The sequence below is a fragment of the Aythya ferina genome (assembly GCF_964211825.1).
Source record: "Aythya ferina genome assembly, chromosome: 1".
NCBI lineage: Eukaryota > Metazoa > Chordata > Aves > Anseriformes > Anatidae > Aythya > Aythya ferina.
This window is the reverse complement of record NC_140296.1, coordinates 98,066,096-98,088,159: the sequence shown is the minus strand read 5'-3', so window position 1 is coordinate 98,088,159 and position 22,064 is coordinate 98,066,096. Positions and strand designations below refer to the sequence as shown.

At 36.6% G+C, this 22,064-nt stretch overlaps 1 protein-coding gene across 5 annotated transcripts in view; it reads right to left on the bottom strand.

Moving 5' to 3' along the window:
* LOC311433151 (uncharacterized protein) overlaps positions 1 to 22,064 on the bottom strand; it is a 313,366-nt gene that overhangs the window by 99,480 nt on the left and 191,822 nt on the right. For 2 of the 5 annotated variants that reach the window (XR_014690590.1, XR_014690595.1), the window contains 2 exons: positions 16,432 to 16,496; positions 9,332 to 10,136 (listed from right to left, as the gene is read on the bottom strand). Coding sequence is in view for 1 of the 5 variants with exons in the window: in XM_084511961.1 (XP_084368087.1) it covers positions 10,039 to 10,136; positions 16,432 to 16,459 (126 nt within the window). In the remaining 4 variants the exon portion in view is untranslated. Of the gene's footprint in view, positions 1 to 9,331; positions 10,137 to 16,431; positions 16,497 to 22,064 lie in introns of those variants that run through there. The other 3 variants (XR_014690589.1, XR_014690594.1, XM_084511961.1) reach the window with 2 other exon arrangements.

Genomic DNA, 22,064 nt, shown 5'->3' with positions numbered 1-22,064 from the left:
CATCTCTTCACCTAATTTAGCTGAGCAAGGAGAGCTCAGCTGCCCATGAGCTCTGGTAGTGGTCCTCCTTGGCACCTCCACAGTACAGTGCATTGGGTTCCTCCAACTGTGTCCTGCCATGATCAGAGTGCCCACGATCCACAGGACTGGCCTGGAAAATGACCTAGTGGGCATTTTCTTGCGTCCTGTGGCAAGAGAGCTCTCATACAGATGGACTTGAGGAATCTAGGGACATTCCTGACAGCTCTGGTGCTCTTTGCTATAGAAAAGGACCAAGGGCCAGGTGAGGATAAAGAACAGGTGAGGTTACTTGCTGTAGGCATTAGCATTTCTTCACCTTCCTTAATGAAAAGTCAACTTTTCATTACTTAAAGAAAAGAAGTTGGAATTTTCCATCACTGGTTCACCTTCACTGTTCATATGCCATATTCCTGTCATCTTAGACACTGAAGATCAACAAAACCAATTTTAGTTCTATTTGTACAGTCAGCTGTACTTTCAAGATCCATTGAGCCTTAGTACTTGAATTTCAATCAATGCTGTTTACTTAAAACACCTTCATTACTGCAGTCTTTATATGTGCATATATTATGTAGCTTTTAATATTTATGACAATGAAATAGTATTATTAAATTTATGTTATTATTAAATATATGACATGCATTAATTTCAAGAACTGAGGAGCAAGCTGCATAATTACATTACAAAATAGAGTAATACAAAATACTCATAAAGAAAACACTCATATGTGATGCATGGCCTTCAAACTGTGAGATGCTACTTTTTAATTTAGACCATTGATGCCAAACCTTTAACAAACGGCCTAGAAAGAACTTTTATATGCATATTTTGGACTAGTCTTGGTCTTGGCAAATAAGAAGGCTAGTCTGTTAATCTTGATGATGATAATGACCTTTGGCAGGAGCTTGGTCAAATCACTTAATTGTTCTGAGCTTTTGCCACATCACAAAAGGATGTCAGACTCCCAGGTACATATTTTCTGTTTAGAAATGCTTATGGAAATGAGTTAAATAGAGGTATTTAAAAGAAAAAAGACACAAGGACTTTTGCTTTCAGAGTAACAAATCTGAATGCTTTCCTGAGTATATATGTCCATTTAAAGGCTTCAATGAAACTAGGAGGGAAAATGACAGAAGTTTGAAAGTTTGTGTATTTCTGTATTTTTCTACCTATTTTCTATTGCTAGTTGTATGTATTTGAAAAACTTTATACATGAATGTATCATGTTTAGAGGTGCATCACACTTAATCCACTGAAATGTCCAGTGATTTTTTTCATAACGTTGCGAATTGTAAACTTGGAAGTTAATAGCTTTACTTTTCTTCCACATTCTGATTACAACAATAATTTTAAGTGGATGCCATTGCACTTCTATGTATGAAGCTGACTTATCTTTAGAAAACACGCTCTATTTCCCAAATGATACAGTTAACAGAAAGATAACAGCTTAAAGAGTTCACCTGCAAACATTATTTAGTGAAAAATTATGAAACAGATTTATATTATATTTTTATAAGATAATTATTTACATTTCTTTTTTTTTTTTTAATTGATTAACTGCATTGCTGTTGTGCAGTTTCAAATTAACACTCAAATTTACACTTATTGGATTATGTAATTCAGAAGATGCTAAGACATTTAAGTACACAGCCTTTTATGATTGTCAAGTCAAATATCAAAAAAGCAAACTTTCTGCTTGCAATTTCTAAAAAACAAAACAAAACAAACAAAAAACCACAATTCTCTTGCTCCTAAAAAACTTGATCTAGTTAAGACCTTGTCTAAACACTTTCTGTAGCTTCATGTCTCCTCTATAATTGTCTTTTAGTCTTCACACAACTATTTCCCTGTAGCACAGAACTATTGTCTGGCTACATGCAACTATTTCTTTGCAGCTGGGTGAACTCCTAGGTCCAAGTTTACAGAAAAGCTCTCATGGTTTAAGAAGGGACAAGAATTCACCATATTTCCTAAATTGCTTATTTGTCTTCCTCTTTTTTGACTATAGATGAAGAAACTTTTACACAACAAAAGTAATGAACTGGTGAAATTACACTCAAGAAAATTTCACCCTGGAACAAGGACACGTTGTTGTTGTTCTTAACTAGCCTAAAATTCATTAGAAAAGTTAATATTCCAAAATAAATTACATGAATTTGTACCCTTTTAATCAACATGCAAAAAAAAAAACATCCTTGGGTTAAATGTCTTAAAAAATTCAGATTTTTTAATTTCTGTAACAGATCTTAAAGATGAACAAAAATCACATATACAGAGACAAAGGTGGAAGAAAAATGCAGATATTAGATAATGGTCTGTCTCCCTTATATTCCACAGAATGAAAATTGAATGTGCATGATCTCATTAAGGAATGTTCCAAAACATTTGTCAAGTATATATAATCACACATTTGCTCCAATCAACAGGTTTAAAGTTTAAAGCAGATTTAAAACTGCTGAAGTGCTCTGCAGATCTGAAGCCACACAGCATTTTAAAAAAGAACAAACATTTTCATATGCTATTGAATTTAACAAAGATAGCTACATGTCCAGTATTTTAAGCACTATGCTATGGACACTGACAAATGATGACTGTGCCAGAATTTTATTTGCATAATTTAATTTTTTAATAACTTTATTTCTTCTTATAGACAGGATTTGTATTTTTCTAGTATTTGGATGCCCTCACGTTTGAAATACAAAGTCAAGTCTGAAGAGTTTGCCTTTATTGACTGTGTAATACTGTGAGTAAAAAATGACATTAATAAAACTAATGTGTCTAATTAATTTAGAGAATTTGACTTCTCAGTATTTCCTACTTTCACGTATATTAAGTGAAATATAAACTTATATTAATGAATACTTACTTTTCTTTTTGCACAAATTCTGTTTTTATTAATGCTAGATCTGAAGTAAGTTTTTACTAAGTGAGAATTTCTACTATCAGGCCTTTTAAAGGTTCTATGACATCTGGGGAGTTATGTTTAAGAGCCATGGTATAGTAAACATATTGACAGAAAGCAGCTATAAATTGTATATTTCTCTCCTTTCTATTAAATGGAAAGAAGAAAAACAACCGACTGATCAGAGCACTCAGTATAATTTTGCAATATATATTTTTTTTAAAATAGTGAAAAATATTTGTAATTCTCTCTGACGAGAAATTAGTATCAGGTAAATTATGGTTGTCTCTTAATACCTAATATTGTTTAAAAATATTTTTATTTTTCCTCTCAATGCTGCCTTGAATGTGAATCACTTGCCTTTACGTTACAAAGCTTTGTATAAAACAAAGTCTTTGAGGATACCTTATAAGAAGATCAAGACAAAGAAATCATTGTTTTATTACCACAATAAGAGCCTGTTTTGTTCTTTAGCCATTTAATTTAACATGTAATCAGCCTTACAGCCCCAAACTCTAATTTTTACAATGAATGTAGCAATTTGTAATAACATTATTTGATAACTCATAAATAAACACATTCTTCTCAAAATAAAAATCTGGACAAAAATCTTCAAACTCCATTTGGATGCTGAATAGAAAGGGTTTAATAACAACAACAACAACAAAAAAAAAAGCTCAGCATAAGATCTTCGTATTTCTCAGTGTAGATGCTGCTGTTTTAACATATTCTATAACCTCCACCAACTTTCACAGAGCTGAAAAATCTGAAGCAGCTGAATTTTCTTTAAGGTGATGGAAATTCATAATGACTTGACCAGTTTAGTGATATTTGTGGAATTAATGAGCTATTCCATTAATATGCATCATGTGGAACTGCTGTTGCACTCTGGAATGGGCTGATAGACCACCGTTCTATGTCTGGAAGTGATCAGCAGTCAATAACTTCATTCTCTCATAAAGCACTTAATTTTAAAAGGAAAGAAGTTCTGTAACCTCAACAACTTTTCAGTGCATGGTTTGAATCAGAAATATTGCTGCTTCTAGCGCCACTGCACATACTGTTCTTATTCACACGAATGTTTAACATTCTTGATTCTAACTAGGAATTTCCCTAAATTAAGTTCTGTGGCAGCAGGCTGCTGATTAATTACAGTCCATATAAAAGCTGGGGTTATCTTTGTCTTTTTTGCATCAGGCTTTGGAGTGTTTTATATTTCTCATTTATATAAATAAACTGAGCAGAGCAAAGGAAGGCACCCACACGAGCTAAATTCTACCCTATGTTGACACTGTATAGTAATAGGCTGTGCTATAATCATTTAGTGTTTGTTGTTTTAGACAAGACAGAACTAATCAACATCATTAGATACATCATCTAACTGTGTCAGTATTTAGGCAGACTTATGGTTATCTGCATGTCCTCACACTGGATTTTAAGTTTATCCTCAGCTTTGAAATTTGTGGGTTCCTAATACTTGAGAATGTGAAACCATTTTAAGATGGTTTCAATATGTCTGAAATGTATGCTACCCTCAATTACTACTCTTCAGACTTACCACCCCTCTAATTTAGACTTCTTTTTTTAATAAAAATAAATAAATAAAATTGAATAGGCAATACAAAAACTTATTGCTGTGAGGTCTTCTGTTTATTTACAAATATGAATTTTTGCCTGTATATCTCTGTGTTTAGAGATATAACTTATATGGTTTAATAAGAAAAAAAGAGTTGCAAAAACTTATCAAGATGGATGAAGTAAAACAATGCAAATCTTCATGTCCTTTTCTCACATCTACATGTCCAGAGACTCTTTCCCGAGTACAAATGCAGTTGCTATAGTCCCATTCCTTTTATCCTCTCTTACTCCGTATGCCTCCTCAATTTCCTTCCTCCTCTTACATCCTCTCATGCTTATCACATAATAATTCATCCTCCCCACTCCTTCCTTCCTCCCATACAGATACACTCTGTGCCTCTTTCTCCTTTCTTCATTGATGAATTCAGGTGCAAAGGTTTAGTTTTGGAAAAGGTAATGAAAAATTACCATTAATCAATCAGTTGTTAGCTCCTCCCTGTTTGGACCATTCATTTCTAAAATTTATAAATGCATACTGCTAAAGATTCAAAAAGAAGTCTTATCTTTAAAAAATAACTGATAAATTTCAAAATCAGATAATCTATTTTCATGTCTTGCAATCTCTGCTCTTTGAATAAAACATACAGTTTGAAAATAAATAGGAGACTGTGGTAGGTAGCTCTGAAATATATGTTCTGTGTATGGTAAATTCTTACTAATAAATACAAGGATAGAAAATTTCCAAAAGTGACAAGTTACTTATTGTCAATTAAAGTTTTGCAAAGTTGATCCCTCAGACTCCTTTAAAAGCCCATTATTTTACAAAATTCAAAAACTGACATTTTAAGTTTGCTTTGAATAAATATTGAAAATAAGATTATGAAAAAAAAAAAAAATCCTCAAAAAAAGGAAAAACATTGCCAATCCATTATTTAAAAAGTAAAGTTTAAGGAAGAATTTTCCTTCTTTAAATATTTTCACACTGAACCTCACTGAATTATTGTTGAAGCACCTGAGTTCAAGTTCTGTCAAGAAAAAGCCCTTACAATGCTGTTTTCTCAGATTTACATTAAACCTCTGATGAAGCATCTGAGTGTAAGTTCAAATAAATTAAAGACCCGATCAATAAAACTGCAAATCAGCCTTGCAAATCATGTTGCCTAGTAAGGACTGCCATTAAATTAGAGTCAAATCAAATTACGCAATAACAAACAGCAGCCACTTCTCCTGCATAAGAAGGTATCCTTAACATGGCCCTACGCCACCCGCAGTTTCACACAGCTGTCTGCTCCAGGCTACCAGGTCCCACCTTGGTGTGGGCACAACCTGGGAGCTGTGCAGCCCCATGCTGCAACCTTGAACCACAGCCCTTATTGATCCACTTTGGCATTTCCAGCAGCTCACACAGCTAATAAAGAATGCATTCATTAGACAGGCTGTATGTTTACTTCCAGAGCCCAACCCCCCCACCTGTCCGGTAGCCATGCTTCACTCCTGTCTGCACCAGGCTGCCCATACTCACACTTGGTGGGGCAGTGACGGCCCTGTGGCCATCCTCATGCCCATCCCCATGCCCATGTGAGCTGCTCCTGCCCCAGCAGCAGGGTGGGACTGCCAGCAGCACTCAGGATGGTGCGAGGGCTGAGCCTGCCTGCCCAGCCAGCACTCCCTGCCCGCAGGTGCCTTTACGGCAGGAGAGCAGGCACAGAGCCGTCTCCCACTGCAGCCCACAGCACAGGATGCCCAGGGCAGCTTGCTGAGGCCCAGGGAAGATCAGGGGCTCCTTAAAGAAGGGGTAAGAGAAGGGGCTGCACCAGCACGGCTGGCAGCAGCATCCACAGGTGCATCTGGTGTGCAAGCTGCTTTCTGTTTATGCTGTTGGCCTCAAGCTGGCCAGAGCATGAAGCTTTAACAGAATTTTAACTTCACTAAGTGTTATGAAGCACTCCATTTTTTCAAAGCTGTACATGTCTCTATGTTGCTCATATTATCTTGTTTTACAACAGCAGTAGGAATGAAATTAGGGCACTATTTTCTCATAAAAGTGGCAAAGAATATATGGGGACTGTATGTTTAGACAAGAACCTCATGTTCAGAAGCATGACAAAGAGGCAGCACTGAGAAGTTTATGTATTTAACATCCTGCAATGGGGTCCATCATTAAGAAGCTTAGGGTCAAAAAGCTGTAAAGATGCCTATGTGCCTGAGGTTTCTCTTTTGTAAGTTGCCTGCATGCTGTAAATCAACAGTATGCAGGCTCCTAAATGTCCAAGTCATTTTGGGAAAAAGATAGCAGCATGTTACATAAAGTATGAGTTCAGTTCTTGGATTTGTCACTAAAATTTACCTTTTTGGTCATTCAGGTACCTTTTTACTTCAAAATGGAAGTAACAATAGAGATATCTATACATTCTTCTTGTATTAGAAGCTGAATAATTCACCAGGACGATATACTCCACAGTATTTTATAATAATGCCTCTCAAAAACCCCTTTATCACCACAGGAATTGTGTCCTTCATAAGCAACATCCTGAGTAAATGCTATCTAAAGACAAAAATAATTTTTTAACAAAAGCTCCCTGTGGCTGTACCGAGACTGCCAGCTGTGTTACTTCAGATGGACTCAGGCATGCAGTCTGGTCTCCAAGTTTATATGAGCAATAATCAATATATGCTGATTACTACTGAGCATTTTCAGACACCACCTTCCTATAAAGCCAGTGAAGAGACTCAAGGACAATATGTAAATTTAGGAGGTCTGAGCTTAGTTCTTTACAATACGCAACCTGGAAAAGGATATTTGGGCAGTAAGGCTGAAGAAATTGGAAGTGGATACTGTCAGATATGTTCCATTGAATAAATCTAGCCTAAATCAAACATTATTAGCATTTGGACAAAGAAGCAAAACACATTACTAATTGTGGAGCTGAACAGCTGCATTGGTCTACTGGCTCCCCATACCCAAGCCCACAAAGATGCCTGCACACAGTGACACCAGCTTCAGCAGAGGCCCTCAAACACAAGGGTCCAGAGGCTTAGCTGCTGTGTAAACCAGCTTTGCCACTATGAGTGGTGGCCTTGGTACAACGTGCTCAAAACTGCCTTGGGTGTTTCACACCCTGCACAGGATGTGAATAGTCACTTTTCAGTAGATCAGTCACAGGCTACTTCAACATAGCATAAATCATAATTTAATACAAAGTCTACACCACAGACATTCCTCTCTGCATGAAACACTCAACTAACACAGGTGAATCTGAGGGGTTCAAAGAATTTACAGAATAAATCCCCTTCAGCTGTATACATTGTTTTTGTGCTTTCTGAAGAGGCAGAGAGGCTGGAGATAGAAATATCCCCCAATAGTGGAAGACTTGGGGGAAAAGCTGTGATTGAGAATAGTAGTCATGAATTCTCAGCCCCGGACATGTGAATACTTGGAGGCATGCTCAAGCCATAAAACTTCCCTTTGTTCCCACGTTCAACTCTCCCAGTCACAGGCACTCTACTTCGAGACCCAGACTGAACACCTTTCCTGTGCAACCTTCCAGGAAACCAACTATTACAGTGATTTACTGCAGTCCGAATACTGTCCCTAGTCTAAAGGGGAAGTTCTTTCATGGGATGGTGAAGCTGACCTAGGAAAGTTCCCATCTCATGATTTCATCCTCCTCTGGGAAGTTAACAAATTTGTCTCAGCAAACATTGAAATACATAAGATGTACCCCCCAATAAGCGTTATTTATTTATTTATTTTAATCAATGTAGTGCAATGCAGAATAAAACACATACATACATGTATATATATGCATACATACAAAACATTTCAGGGACTGACAGTCACCTTTTCCCAGGCCTGTAAGTCTGTTTTGATAATGCAGTTATCACAAGACTGGGTGCATGCTAGGGAAAAGTGAACCTTATAGTGTATTTATCGTCCAGGGACTTAGTTTGAAATATATTCCATTCACACAGAGCTTGAGCTAAGTCAAACCCATTGGTCTCAAGCTAAACCTACAAAGGTAGCAGTACCAAACAACTTATTCTCCTTCCCTGTTAGAGGGGCATTAGCAGAAAGGCCTCGTGGAGAATTTGGTTTGAGAAAGCTTTTGCAGTCTGCTAACTATAAACATGCAAAAACACTGATCCCGCTCTTCTCTAAGGCTGTCAGGGTACTATTCTCTGACCATCCTTGTTGCTAGTATATTCTTTGTTATTGCCATTGTAGTGTCAAGAAATTAAGAATCAAATATATATACATATATAAATAAATAAAAATAAAAAATCAACCAAACAAACAACGGCAGTGTATAAACCACAAGTATGTGGAGACAGAAAAAGAAAAATGAGGGAGCCTGCATTTCCTAGATAAACCACAGATAAAACCAGATAATTCACTCTCAACCATGGAGATAAAGCTTTAGTTGGGCAGACTCATAACTCTCAGATGAAGGCAATAGTGTAGTACGTTAGCTGCATATTAAAAAATGAAAATGCCTCCCCTCTTGCCCAATCGCAAAAGTAAAGTAGGCAGTACAAAAAGGCTGTTCAGACTCTTAGAATAAGGATTAATCTGCTATGCTCTATCTGTATCCTTTTGGTAAGGCTCTTGGAGCAATGGTTGGAGCATATCAGCATCAGTCTTACTCAAACCAGTGAACTACATCAGTCAGAGAGCCTCAAAGCACAGCATTTTAGGGGTGAGATTTCTCTGTTTAAAAGGAGGTGCAACAAAGGCAGGAGAGAGCAATGGGATCCATGGCTATTATTCTGTAAGATCAAGTAAGCTGTCGATCACATTTGCAAGAAAATAAATAAGGATACTGGACACAGTTCCAAACAAAAGACAATGTCATACTAGAAAAGAGAGACATCATCTTTGAGGTTTTATTCAGACTTAGTAAATATTCCTAAAATGACTTCATCAACATTAGCCTTGCTCTTACTTCTCCCAGAAGTAGCAGGAAAGAAAAGGTGGAAGGAACAAAACAGAATAAGAATTTATCTGAAATTTCCATATAAATTATATCATTTGCAATAAAATACAGCTGAAATATCCAGAAGCCCTGTACAAAATTACTCTACCAAAAGATCACTCCGATGTAAATATTTTTACTATGTGAGAAAAGACAAGGCTGAAATCATTTAATTCTTCTGTGCTATGTAATGCAAAAGCATTAGCATTTCAATCTTGTATTTAACTATGCTATAAAAGCAATATTCACATTGCAACAGGGCTTGCCAGACGTATTTAATTTTAATTTTATTAAAAATACCAGAAGCTGCTCTTAATAGATAAATGAATGTCATATGAAACCACATCCAAAAAATTCAAAAAATTTCAAGTGCACTTCTACTCCAACTTTATCAGTCAAGTGACCTATCACAGGTCTCCTGTTGAAGAGTTTCAATAAACAAATTTTAGAGGTTACTTTTTTTTTTTTTTTTTTAAAGAACAGATTTGAAATTAAAACATTTTCTGGGATTGCTTTTTAATATTTTACCACATTTTTTCCCCAAAATCTCTAAAGAACTGCAACCTGTTTGAAGATGAGGAAGTTAGATGAAGCATGAGACCAAGTGAAATGCATCATTCTCTTCTGCTTAAGTAGAATGACAAAAACAGGAAGTGCATCAGCTACAGGAAAAAAAGAAAACAACAACAACAAAAATTTATAATGACTTTCAGCTTTCATAATATAAATCTATTGGATTATTTTTAAGAGCTTAAAAACACGCTGTCAGCTATATTTACCCATATTCACTTATATGTTTTTGACAGTTCTATGCTATTTCAATGACATAAAATTGCCCAAAGCTTGCTTTTCCTACTCTGGTCAACTAGATTAATGGCAGCTTTATTCCACTGAAAGGGCTCAAAAAGGCTGGGCCCTAAACACCCAAATTCTGTAACTGCATCTGACCCACAGTTATTAACTCAGAAATGTCCTTTTAATTATGTTTTCTTTTGACAGAGGCATTCTGGGCTGCAGATGGATATCCAAACTCTCCCCATCTCTCTGGAGTGAGTTAGCTCTTAAGACAAACAGGATCTGGCATTAAAGTAGGTTTTCACCAGGTTGCAAGTTTCTGAGTTTGGAACCAGGGTTAAGGCCTTGGATCATGCTTAATGTTTACCAAGGAAATTCTGGCCACAAAAGGGTGTTGGGCTGGTCAGTGTCTCTGCAGTAATGAAGGCAGTTGTTCTGTAGGACCAAACTTGTGCCAAACACCTGTATCTCCCCAGAAAAACAATGGAAAACAGGCTGCTTGGTCCTAAGGATTTGTCCCCAGATATCCTATCAAGTATTTCTCCTACATCCAAGAAGCAAAGTAAAGGCATACTAGTATGGCTTGCTTATAGGAACAAACACTGCTAGACAGACTCTAGATTTGGAAGACGTTCATCTTAAACCATGTTACAAAACGTATTTATTTGCTGCAAAAGTCACAACATAATGCTCAATGCTACACAACTGAACAGTATTCCACCAACATTTTAAAAGTAAACAAACAAACAAAACAACAACCAAAAAAAAAGCCAGACTTTGCTTAAAAGGGACAATATGTTTTATGGCTTTAAAATGAAATCACAGAAGCCCTAACTCCATCCAGCTGTTCTTAATAGAAGTTTTTTTCTCCCTTTATTTTTCATTCTCCACCTTAATCCGCTTCAGAATTAGCTCAGTCTCATTCATTTTTGCTTGTAACTTGATAACTCTTACCAAAACAGTACATTGCACGTTACAGGGTAAAAATAAATAAATAAAGAAAGAAAGAAAGAAAGAAAGAACAGAGAAATGTATATTTTTAAAGCTAGTGATGCTGCAATAGAAATTTACATAGCAACCTGTAACTATGCCTGATAGAATTACAATTTTATCATGCATTTGAAGGTCAGATGAAACATTCCCACATTTTCTGCATCAGTCATTTCTATTTGGTTCAGCTTAGTATAAGCAATCCCCCTTATTTTGCAACTAATCGAAGAATTAATATAAAAGGATTGAACACCTGTTGCTCTGCTGGCAGAAAACAGCAATTAGAATTACAGTGGACTTAAATTAGAAAATAAAAATTTTAAAATAGAAGGGGAAGAAAGCATACTGGTGACCAGAGACCTTTTGAATCCACAGAGGATATTACAGTTTTTATTCAGTGGTCCCTGTTAAGCATCCTGGGTTGATGGAGGTCTCTCCTCTATCCTCCCATTTAGCCATTGCCCCCTTAAGCATTTTCCATTAACCTGGAATAGCTCTGATTCACTCAACCTGCTCTCTCCTCGTTCCCACACACTTTAAGACAGGCTTAAAATCCATTGTATGTTCCCCTAACTGTCACAAAGATCCTCTTTACCAATTTCCTATTACAAATATTAATAACTGAAAAAAAAAATAAAGCTATTAAAAAGAGAGACAAAATCCATGTTCATCTCCTTTTATTTGTTATCTAGGAAAGTGGTTAGGCAAGCCTTAGGCTGGAGTAGAAAAAGTCAAATGTAGGGACCTGTAAGTAACTGATTTTTTTAAATAGACAGAACTAAAAGGAAAACAGTAATCACAATAAGAACAAGCATCAAATCCACTTAAAATAAGAATTCTTAACTTTCCTTGCTGAAAAAAAAAAAAAAAAAGAAAAAAGAAAAATATGCATTATGGGGCTGCCAAACATTTTGGTCTGGTCACCTGCAATAAAAGTAAAGCAACAAATGCAGAGGTACAAAATAAACCATAGAAAGAACTATTTGCTAATAAGCCACAGCACCACTGAGGCATGGCTCAACTCTTTTGCCTTATATGAACAAATCTTAAACCATTTTTAGGCAGAATTATCGCTGTTACCATTAATAGTAATGATCAAGTTCTACTCCTTTCCCCTTTTCAGGGAGAACTATGTTAATACAGACAGCATTGTTTTTTTCTCAACTACATATATTTCAGAATGAGCATCATTGTCTGCTCTTGAAAAATCATGGCTGATAGACCAGCACAGTGTTTTTCCCTTTCATTTCATAGCTGTTTCTGGGAATGGCAGAAATGTGAAAACACTCTCTCTCTTTCTTTGCTAAGATATTTATTTATGAGATGTATATATCTAATGGGATTTTTTTTTTCTTTTTCCAATATAAGGAAGACTGAAAAAAAAACAACAACCATGGAACAGGAATGCACAATTTAGGACATAAACATCAGCAGAACTCCATAAGCACACCTTCATCTTCTATTCTGACTGGGATAAAATACACGTTTTGCGCCTCGGTGTGTTCTGGTCCTCTTTCTTTAACAACGGTATGGGACAAAGAGGAGGGCTGTTTCTGCAGCTGGCACCCAGCCGACCCAGAAGGAGGCAAGGCCACCCTGAGCTGTACCCCACCACCTCATGGGTGCCCAGGGATGGCAGAGAAGGAAGCTGTGTGTGTTGTGCCTCCCCAGAGTGGTGCCCATCACTTCAGGGTAACTCATGCAGGGAACACACCTTCTCAAAGTTCTCCTGGTTAGGAGGACTCAAAAGATGTGTAAGAATGTCTGTCGGGGCCAAAAATAATGAGAGCGTTGGAGGTCAGGACTCAGGTAGGCTGACAAGCTGTGTCAGGCCATGGATGCTGAGAATCCAGGTTGAAATCAGGCTGAGTGGCATATGAATAACAAAACAGTGATTCAACAGCCCATAGGCGGGGCTACAGTGCCTATGTAACACTGAGTTGTATATGCACAAAAAAAGAATGTCATAAACTCAAGGAAGATTGAGACCAACTTATGATACTGCCCCTTGTTACCCAAGCAGCAACATGTAATATTTTTTGGAAAGTGTTATAAGAACAGAAATATTTGTTCTTTTTCCTTTATTAATAATGTGCATCTGAATAAAAAAAATATATAATAAACTATGTAAGACAACCTATTTCTATGGAGGAAGAATAAAGCATTAAATACTCAGTATTTTTATGAATTTATAAATCAAAATGAAATTTTAAAGCTTTTTTGTTAATGGAATTAAAATCATCATCAGTCTTTCTTAAGTGTCTGCAGTACATAGTCACAGTCCATTAAGAGAACATGTTAGTATTGTTTGTAACAGGATGTAAATGAAATAATCAAGTAATCAGGACTATTTCAACATCAATAAAGCCTCAGAGTGATTATTATGTACAGCCATGACACAATACCTTTTTGCATACTTTCCCTGATCAGATTAAAGTGATGATGAATTCCTCGATGGCTCGAGTGTGCTCCAAGGAAAGCTAGAAGGTTGTACAGTTAACTCCCAGGGTGTAACTCTAAACCATACAACCTACTACCTCAACCCGGATGCACACAGCTTCCGACGGTGACCATAAAGTCTTCTTCACTTCTTCAGCATTTCTTTGAAATGTGACAGCAGCCACAGGCCTACATATTTCCCATGGGGGTAGGCTTTCAACTGTTGAAATAGTCTGAAGTTATTCCCCAGTTATTCCCCAGTTTTTAGATGATAAGGCATATTCTTTGATTTTTCTACTGCAGAGGTAAAAATTATCTTCCTTCATGTTTACATATGTATAAAGATATGTGTGTGGTTTATATGTATATATATGCACATATATCTGGTAGAAATGATACAGCTAGGTTAAGATAAGAATGATCATTTGGCTTTATTTTAAAATAAAAATAAAATGTAAAATTAAGTCTTTTTTTTTTTTTTTTGAGTGTAATACCTTATAATGATATATTTACTAAAGCTAGCAAATAGTGTATCCTACTCTCCCTCATTGAAAACCTTAAAATTTCCTCACATTTATTTGTAATTTTAGTAAGATATTAAGCCAAAGGTTGCTTAAAGCACCAGATAACAGGACAAATTACTTATGTTGGAAGAAAAAGCAATGGACAAGACAAGCATTCCAAAAACAATATATAGTTTTGTTTGAAATGCTCACTTGGGCTTGTTGTCAAATACCACTGAAGTGCGTGCTACATTAACTTTTGCCAGATCACCATACTGACACAGACCCATAGAAGCGAGCTTGTGCAGTACGTTTCAACACAAGATCGGATCTACGGGTTTATGCCAGTTGGCATTGCTGATTAGCATTTTCCTTTTAAAGTGAGACACAGAAGACTTTAAACAAACAAACATATGAAGCAAGTGTAAGGACAAGTATTTAAGAGTAAAAACATTACAATTAATCCTAAAGAAGTCTACTTTAAAACTTAACTGAATAAATGGTGGATGCACCGAACAAGCCAAACATTTGCCACTAGTTTGTTTTTTGAAAAACGAATAAAACCCACTATTTTACAGATTGACTGTGCAACACTGTTTTGTCTTCAGCAGGAATTAATGTCCTTTTGAGCACTCATGAACTCTCAAATCCCAACAACCGGAATCTGACTGCAGTATGCACACAGCATGCAAGACCAGAATCCAAAATCGGACATGGCATGAAAGTGAACAATATAGGTTTGTCCTTTGTGTCTGAGACCACATCATGTACTGGAACTTAAAACAAAAATCACCCCACTAAATCTGAAAAGCAATGAGGCACACTGGCATGCAGCTCTCATACAACATTATACAGACTTCTTAGCTATTTCTTCATGTTACAGAGTATCTAAGTACTGCTTGACAATAACTTGTTGATTAAACAATGCCTATTAATCAAAGAAAATGTGTCGATTTGTATATTTTATTCACTATTCCTCCCATCAGTGTTATTCCCCAATAAGATTGCAAGTAAAAGGCAATCTTGCAAATCTTCAGGCTTAACTTCTACAACAAATACTTTCTTCTTATGACGGGTAAGCAGTACAACACAAATTATCAGACCCTAAATGTAGGATGTCCTATGCAACAGACTCAAAACAGATCCTGAAGTAATAATCTGTAGTTTAAAAAGGTGAGACACAGACGCAGTTTTATAACTTATATATTTCAAAGAAAATTATAAATACTGTGTCTTAAAACACAGCAGGGTAACCCCAAAAGCATTTGTAAAATACAGGCATAAGTTGGTAAAAATTTAAAATCAGGTTCTATGAAAAGGTAGTAAGGTCTCTTATAATTTTAGCAGCTTACTGAAATCTATATCTGAGTAAGATTTTAATGCCTGCCTTCCGTTAGCTCCCACTGAAGGCCTAATTCTGTCATCGTTAGTTGGATAAAGCTCCTTTTAAGAGAATAAGCACTGCCAATAATAAAGTTTTTAAATCAGGCCAACGCTAAACTTTCTTGCAGACTGTAACATATATTTCTAGTTCACTAATGACAGCTGAACATTAGTAAATGGCCTTTTTTAATTATTATTATTTGATTAAAATCCTGTATGCCCCAATGTATCCTTTTGCTTTTTAAAAAAATGTCAACTACTTTTTAATTTTATAACAGTACGTTTTAAGCTCACTTTCACTTCATATACAACACTTCAACATTCAGAAGGAATGATATTTTTATAATTATTTAGTATTATTGTTATGTAATTATTATTATCAAGTGTTAACTTGAGAGAATATGTAAGACAAAACTCAATCTAGAATGTTTATCTTAGTGTCAAAAATAAATATTCGGACTGCATATATAATTTACTGAATGATTCTAATAAGTGCTATAAATTACTTCTCAGATTTTCTTTCCTTTTTTTTTTTTTTTTTTTGGTAAATAGAAGAGGTATTCCACATTTCATAAAGATTGGTCTAATACAGTTATTTGCTAGTAAATATACATGTCATGTAAATATATATGTCATAGAAATACAGTAGTATATATATCTGTAATACATATTTACTAGGCATAACAAAAGAACAAATTGTGTATTGATCTTTCAATCCATTCTAAAGCTTAATGGAAACAATAAGTATAAAGGCTATCCAAACTGTAATATTCCCAACAGAAAGTAATCATAGCAAAAGTTTAATATAAAAAAAAAAAAAAAAAAAAAAAAAAAATCACTGTATTACCTTCGTTGAATTCTGGTATAATTAACATCTTCAGTTTCCTTTTTCATTTGAAATTTTTTCTTTCACTAAAACAAATGAAAGAGAGAGATTTTGATATATATGTTCTATGTAAAATGTTTCCCGAACAACATGAAACCTACACAAAATTAGTAATTATGCTTTTAATATATAAAACTGACACACTGCTGATGCCCCTCTCAGAGCCATGGGAAGACATGCTGTGAACACACACAATTTGGCAAAAGGACTATTTAATTTATCATTTCCTAATCCTATCGCACTTCACAAATATATTACTTTTATTAGGAATTCCAGAAGTGAAGAAGAACGCTGAACAAAAATAAAGAGTGTTTATCAAATGGTGAATATATTGGGTACTTTGCTACGCAACTGCATAAAAATACTGGGAAAGGCTAAAATGCTTAAATCAAGAAATGCGTGCAAAACTTGAAGGAAATAAATGCGTTTTATATAATCAGATATTAAAAAAATAAATAAAAGTTCTTTCAAACAAATGCAATCACTAGTTCCTCAACAGACATATTAATGACATACGTAAGTATTCCAGCAGAAATACTGGGGAGGGAAGTATCACCATAAATCTAAGAAACACTTTCTTGTGCAAAATGGGTGGATGGAAGTATATGTGTCATATACATAAGATCTCCATTCCGTAGTTTCCCAGAATTCATTGCAGAACAACAAAAATATAAGGTAGCAAAATTAGCATATAATCTTAGGAGTTGCTGTCTAATCAGTAATGTATAAAAAGTAAAACACATTAAAACAATTCTATTTTGTAAAACCAAAATATATTTATAAAGTTTTTTATTAGACAAATATCTATCAGAAATATTTTGATAAATATATAAGAGATTTTGATGAAAAAGACCCTAAGTTTCAAAGTAATTTCTAGCCAAAGACTTCTGTATTTTAACGAAAATTTATAAGCCTTGGAAAATATAAGTAATCCGAGATACATAAAACACTGATTTGGCTGAGCTTTTTAAAATATGTCAGTCAAATTGAATTTTGGTGCAGACTGCTCTAACTGCTTAGTAATATGTTACAAAAGACAGACAAATGTTCTAAGAAACAGGGTCTATTACTAAAGCGTCATATGCTCAAAATTTCCTTTAACTTTGCATGCACTTATCACAAACACTCTGAATGGATATCTTAAATACTGTTTTCAGCTATTCCTGGACAAGTGCTGCTTTACCAAACATCTTAAAATAGTCACTGTTACTAGCTGCAAGCCAGGCTTACTTCATGAATGTCCCAATAATGTGCCTTTTATTCCAGTGCTTATTACACTGATTTCTTTGTAATAGATTTAGATACAAAATGTAAGAAAATCGTATATGAATTAACTCCATAATAACTTTAATATACTGGCTACAAGAGCGATCCTTTCCTACCGGTTAGCACATTTTTTTTCTTTCTCTCTTTAGAAACTGAAAGCATGAGTCACAGTATAAAAAAATAATTTACTTTCCTTAGCAACCAGATCTAAATGCCCACAACTTTTGTAGCAATAACCAAAGCTTACACTGAACAAATGTAACATTAAGGTCTTTGCATAACTCTAGTGCTTCGCTAAGACAAAATGTGCCTAGCCACTCATTTCTACAGATCTGCGATTTTTTGTTTACTTTCTATTTTTAGCAGTATTAGCTCAAACACATCCCCCAAAAAAGTTAGTTTAAAAAAGTGTGAACAGACGAATATGTTAAAATTAATACACAAGGACTCAGTTTCAACAACGTCTAAAATGGAACAAAAAAAAGGAAAAAAGGAAAAGAAGCTATACCTGTTATGAAAGGTACGTTTTCACCCAGTGCCAAATATTGCTATATAAGCAATAGAAAAACAAACAAACAAACAAACAAACAAAAACAAAAATAATCCTTCTTTCTCTTTTGTTTTTACTAAAAGAATCAATCTCCTGGGCTCATTTTGCTACACTGCTTTAAGAAGCTCTAACACATCCTGATGTCTCTGCAGTGTAACATGCCAGATTTTTTTTTTTTTTTGGAAGCAGGAGAGCCACTTTTTTTTTCTGCACTCTTGTATGTAGGACAAACTCAGATTTGTTTCTTCTTCTGAGGGCTCCTGTTATTTCTCGGAAGAAGACCAGGATGCCTGTCTTCTTTCTCGCTCTTCTCGGAATTCCAGGCACAAAGCACTGCGCAAAAGCTGCACCAATCCTTGCCGCCACCGCCTGCACAGTGCGAGAGGTGGGGAGAGACCAGAAAATTCACCTCGCCCCTGTGCTGGTTTTATAAATGGGGATTGCACAAATCTGCCGAAGCAAAGGGGTGAAAAGGCAGGGTGCCAGTTTGCTACACTACGCTGCAATGATCTCATGTTCAATGCTGTCGCCCTGTTTGCCCAGTTCAAACGCCTGTTCGTTAAACAGGAGGAAAAAAAAAGGAAAAAAAAAAAAAAAAAAAAAAAACAACTTTTATCCTTCAGATACTCAGGAGGGCTGTTCTGAACTACAGATCAACAATAAAAAATACAACACGTAGTTTGAAGATGCAGTTATGAAGTCTAAATATTCTGCTTATATTTCTTTCTTTCTTTTTTCTATTTGGAGATAAGAAGCAGAATTTATCAGGCGTGAAAGGGACAGCCTCCTGGTGGTGTGCCAAAAAAGCCAGAATAAAGGCAAAGTTGTGCTTCAAAGCTCAATTGCTTGCTGAGTCTGGCTAAAGTCAAGTATTAAGATCCACCATTTTCTGAGCCATGTAAGAAAGGAGGAAAAAAGTCAGAACGGGTGCTGCTTTCCAAGTCTCCGTTGGCATCATCACAAAATCTCAGCCGTAAGGTCACATGATTCTCTGCCAAATGTGGAGTGCATTCCCATAAACCATTCTGCTGATACTGCGAAGGCAGCTATTGTCTAGTTTAGACCCAAAGTTCAGCCCACTCTTCATTGAATTAGCTGAAAAACGCATCACCTTTGGGGGTTGGGAGCCATGGAAACGTCTACCTGGCAGGCTGCCCACTTTTGCTGCCCATCAACCAGAGATGGGATTGTGCTGCCTAATGTAATGATGACTAGGAATGTGAAGAGTCGTCCAAAGTGAATCTGATTCTCGCAAAGCCTGCTTCATTTGCACAGCAAACTCTGGCTTCTTGTCATTAAAAAGGGGAGGGAAAGGAGGAAAAAAAAAAAAAAAAAAAAAAGCGCCTTTCTACTAAATGTAGCAATTAAAGGTCTAGTAAACATGCCTATTCTGCAACTTTCCTTCATAACATACTGAAATGGTTCCCAAACTAAAGGACTTGGTGCAGTGCAAGTTTTCTGATTTTAAGCAGCACTTGTTTTTCCCTGAGTTAATGCAGCATCCCTGGGACATTTTTTCTCCTGAAGAAAAAAAAAAAAAGAAAAAAAGTACAGGACAGATCTCTCATCTCTTCTTTTTACCTCCCTTTATTACCTCCTGATTTTATCTAGCACAAATTATAGATGTGTGCAGCAATACCCACCAGTAACAGTGGGGATGCAATGTTGCTGCAATCTTTCTCAAAGCAGCCTCCTGAGAAAGCTGGTTGTGTTTCCAGCAGCACAAACCCCTTCATCCGAGCCCTCTTATCGTCACTAGTTAGTAGGACGCTGCTCTGCAAGTTTGTAAACCAGCGCATTCGAGACCCATCAGCACCCTCCTGTTTTCAAAATACATTCAAACCAGATTTCTTGAAAAGACAAAATCAGACAAGAATTTATAAAAGATACAACTTATTAAATAGACTAGGTAAAAGACATAACTCCTCTGCTTCAGACCTGAAATTTTGATTTTGCCCATCTATTGTTCTAAAGTAAAATGTCACACAAAATGTCACTTAGAAATGAAAATACCATGTAAAATACTGAGCAACGAATACACGTGCTCCCAGCACCTAAAAAGCTTACACAGAAGAATTTATCTATGGGGCTGTGTTGTGAACAAATGAACAAAAATCTGCTTGGCCCTTCTACACCAGAAAGCTTAATAGCTACCACAAAAGAGACGTTAAAAATGTGGTAATTTCTCTTATTTCCACATTTAATAAAAACAGAGCCATTGGAGGAGTCTCTCTACCTATTAGCATCTGCAGACAGTAGCACAAATGCGCTGTGAAGAGGAGGGTGCATGCAAAAGACCTTACGGCTAGAAATTAAGGAATGGCAAACAAAGTGGAAGACAACAGGCTGGAAACCACGGCAGGAAGACATGAAAATCCATTCCCAGGGACACCACAGGCAGCAGCCACCTAGCTCTGCTGCTGTCGTGTTTACTTTTGCTGTTCTTTCCAGTTTCACTGTGTTTATCTGGAGGAGATCGACAGCTCATTACAGAAGGATGGAAGTGTGAGAAAGGGGCCTTGAGGCACAGCTAGATGGCCACAATGGCCATGCTACCCACGCAGGCCGAAGGGCCATCAGGTCTGCCTGCACCCCTGGCTGGACGCAGTTTTGGGGAGGGCCAGCATAGCAGGGATAAGGATTGCATTTGGGGCAGTCTCTGTGTGAAGGGTGAAGTGGGCTGGGTGGAGCAGACTGGGAGCAGCCCACAGGGTGTCACTATATTGCAGGCAGGATGGAGGCAGAGGATGCAGGAGGATGTGAGACGACCCGCTCCTCCTGCCAGGTTGGATAGGCACTCCTGAGCGGGGCCCAATCCAGTCGAAGGATGGGAGCTGCCTGTCAGCAGAGCAGCTTGTGTCAGAAAATCAACCCAGGCTTGAGTTCCTCTCTTTTCTAGATCTGGAGCTTTTCAAGGGCTAGCAGCAGTAGGAAAGCCCTTGGTACCGTGACATGGCGTAAACTTTCCCAAATGGCCTTTCTGATTGAAATGCTGCACATGCGGTTCTGAATCCAGAGATGATGTTTTTCTTTTCCCTGCCAGCTGCAGGAGGCTGCCTGGGCACCACCAGCATCTGAAAATGCTGCTCCTCGCCCTGGCTCCTTGCCACTGTGGTCCCAGAGCTGGGAGCAAAAGGGTGGCCCTAACTTCCAGGGGCTGCGAGCAGCATCTGCCCAGTGTGACGCTTCAGCTACGAAAATGAGACCTGGTGGGTTCTCCCACAAAGGTCTTCCAGATTAAATGAGCTTTCAGATTATTTAAAACTAAATGCTTTTCTGCAGGCTCATAAAACTCAGAAACACAATTCATCTGTCTTTAATTAACAATTATGTAGCAACAACAACTTGGGATTCCACTTCTTATTACTTTGATAGTTTTCCTACTGATTTGAGTCAACAAATCAAAATAGATTTTTTTTGTTATTATTATTTTTTTCCTTCTCATAGGGCATGGGGGAATCAAGCTCAGTTCACTCCATCTCACATTTTTTGATCATCCATAAAAACATTTAAGCCAAAATACATTGTTTTCTTCAAATGAGCCACTGACGAGGGGTAAACTCTGATACACATGGTATTTTGATTCAAGGTGACAACAGTGGTTCCATTAAAACTGAATAGAAATCTCCAACTGAACTACAATGAATATATATTCTGTTCAAATTTTCTGCTATTATTATCAATGATGTAAATGTATGTAAAAGGACAAGGGAACAGCCTGACTTTCAGATCTTTGAAGGGCATTTTCCAGTATTGCCACAAATAATACACAGTCTGA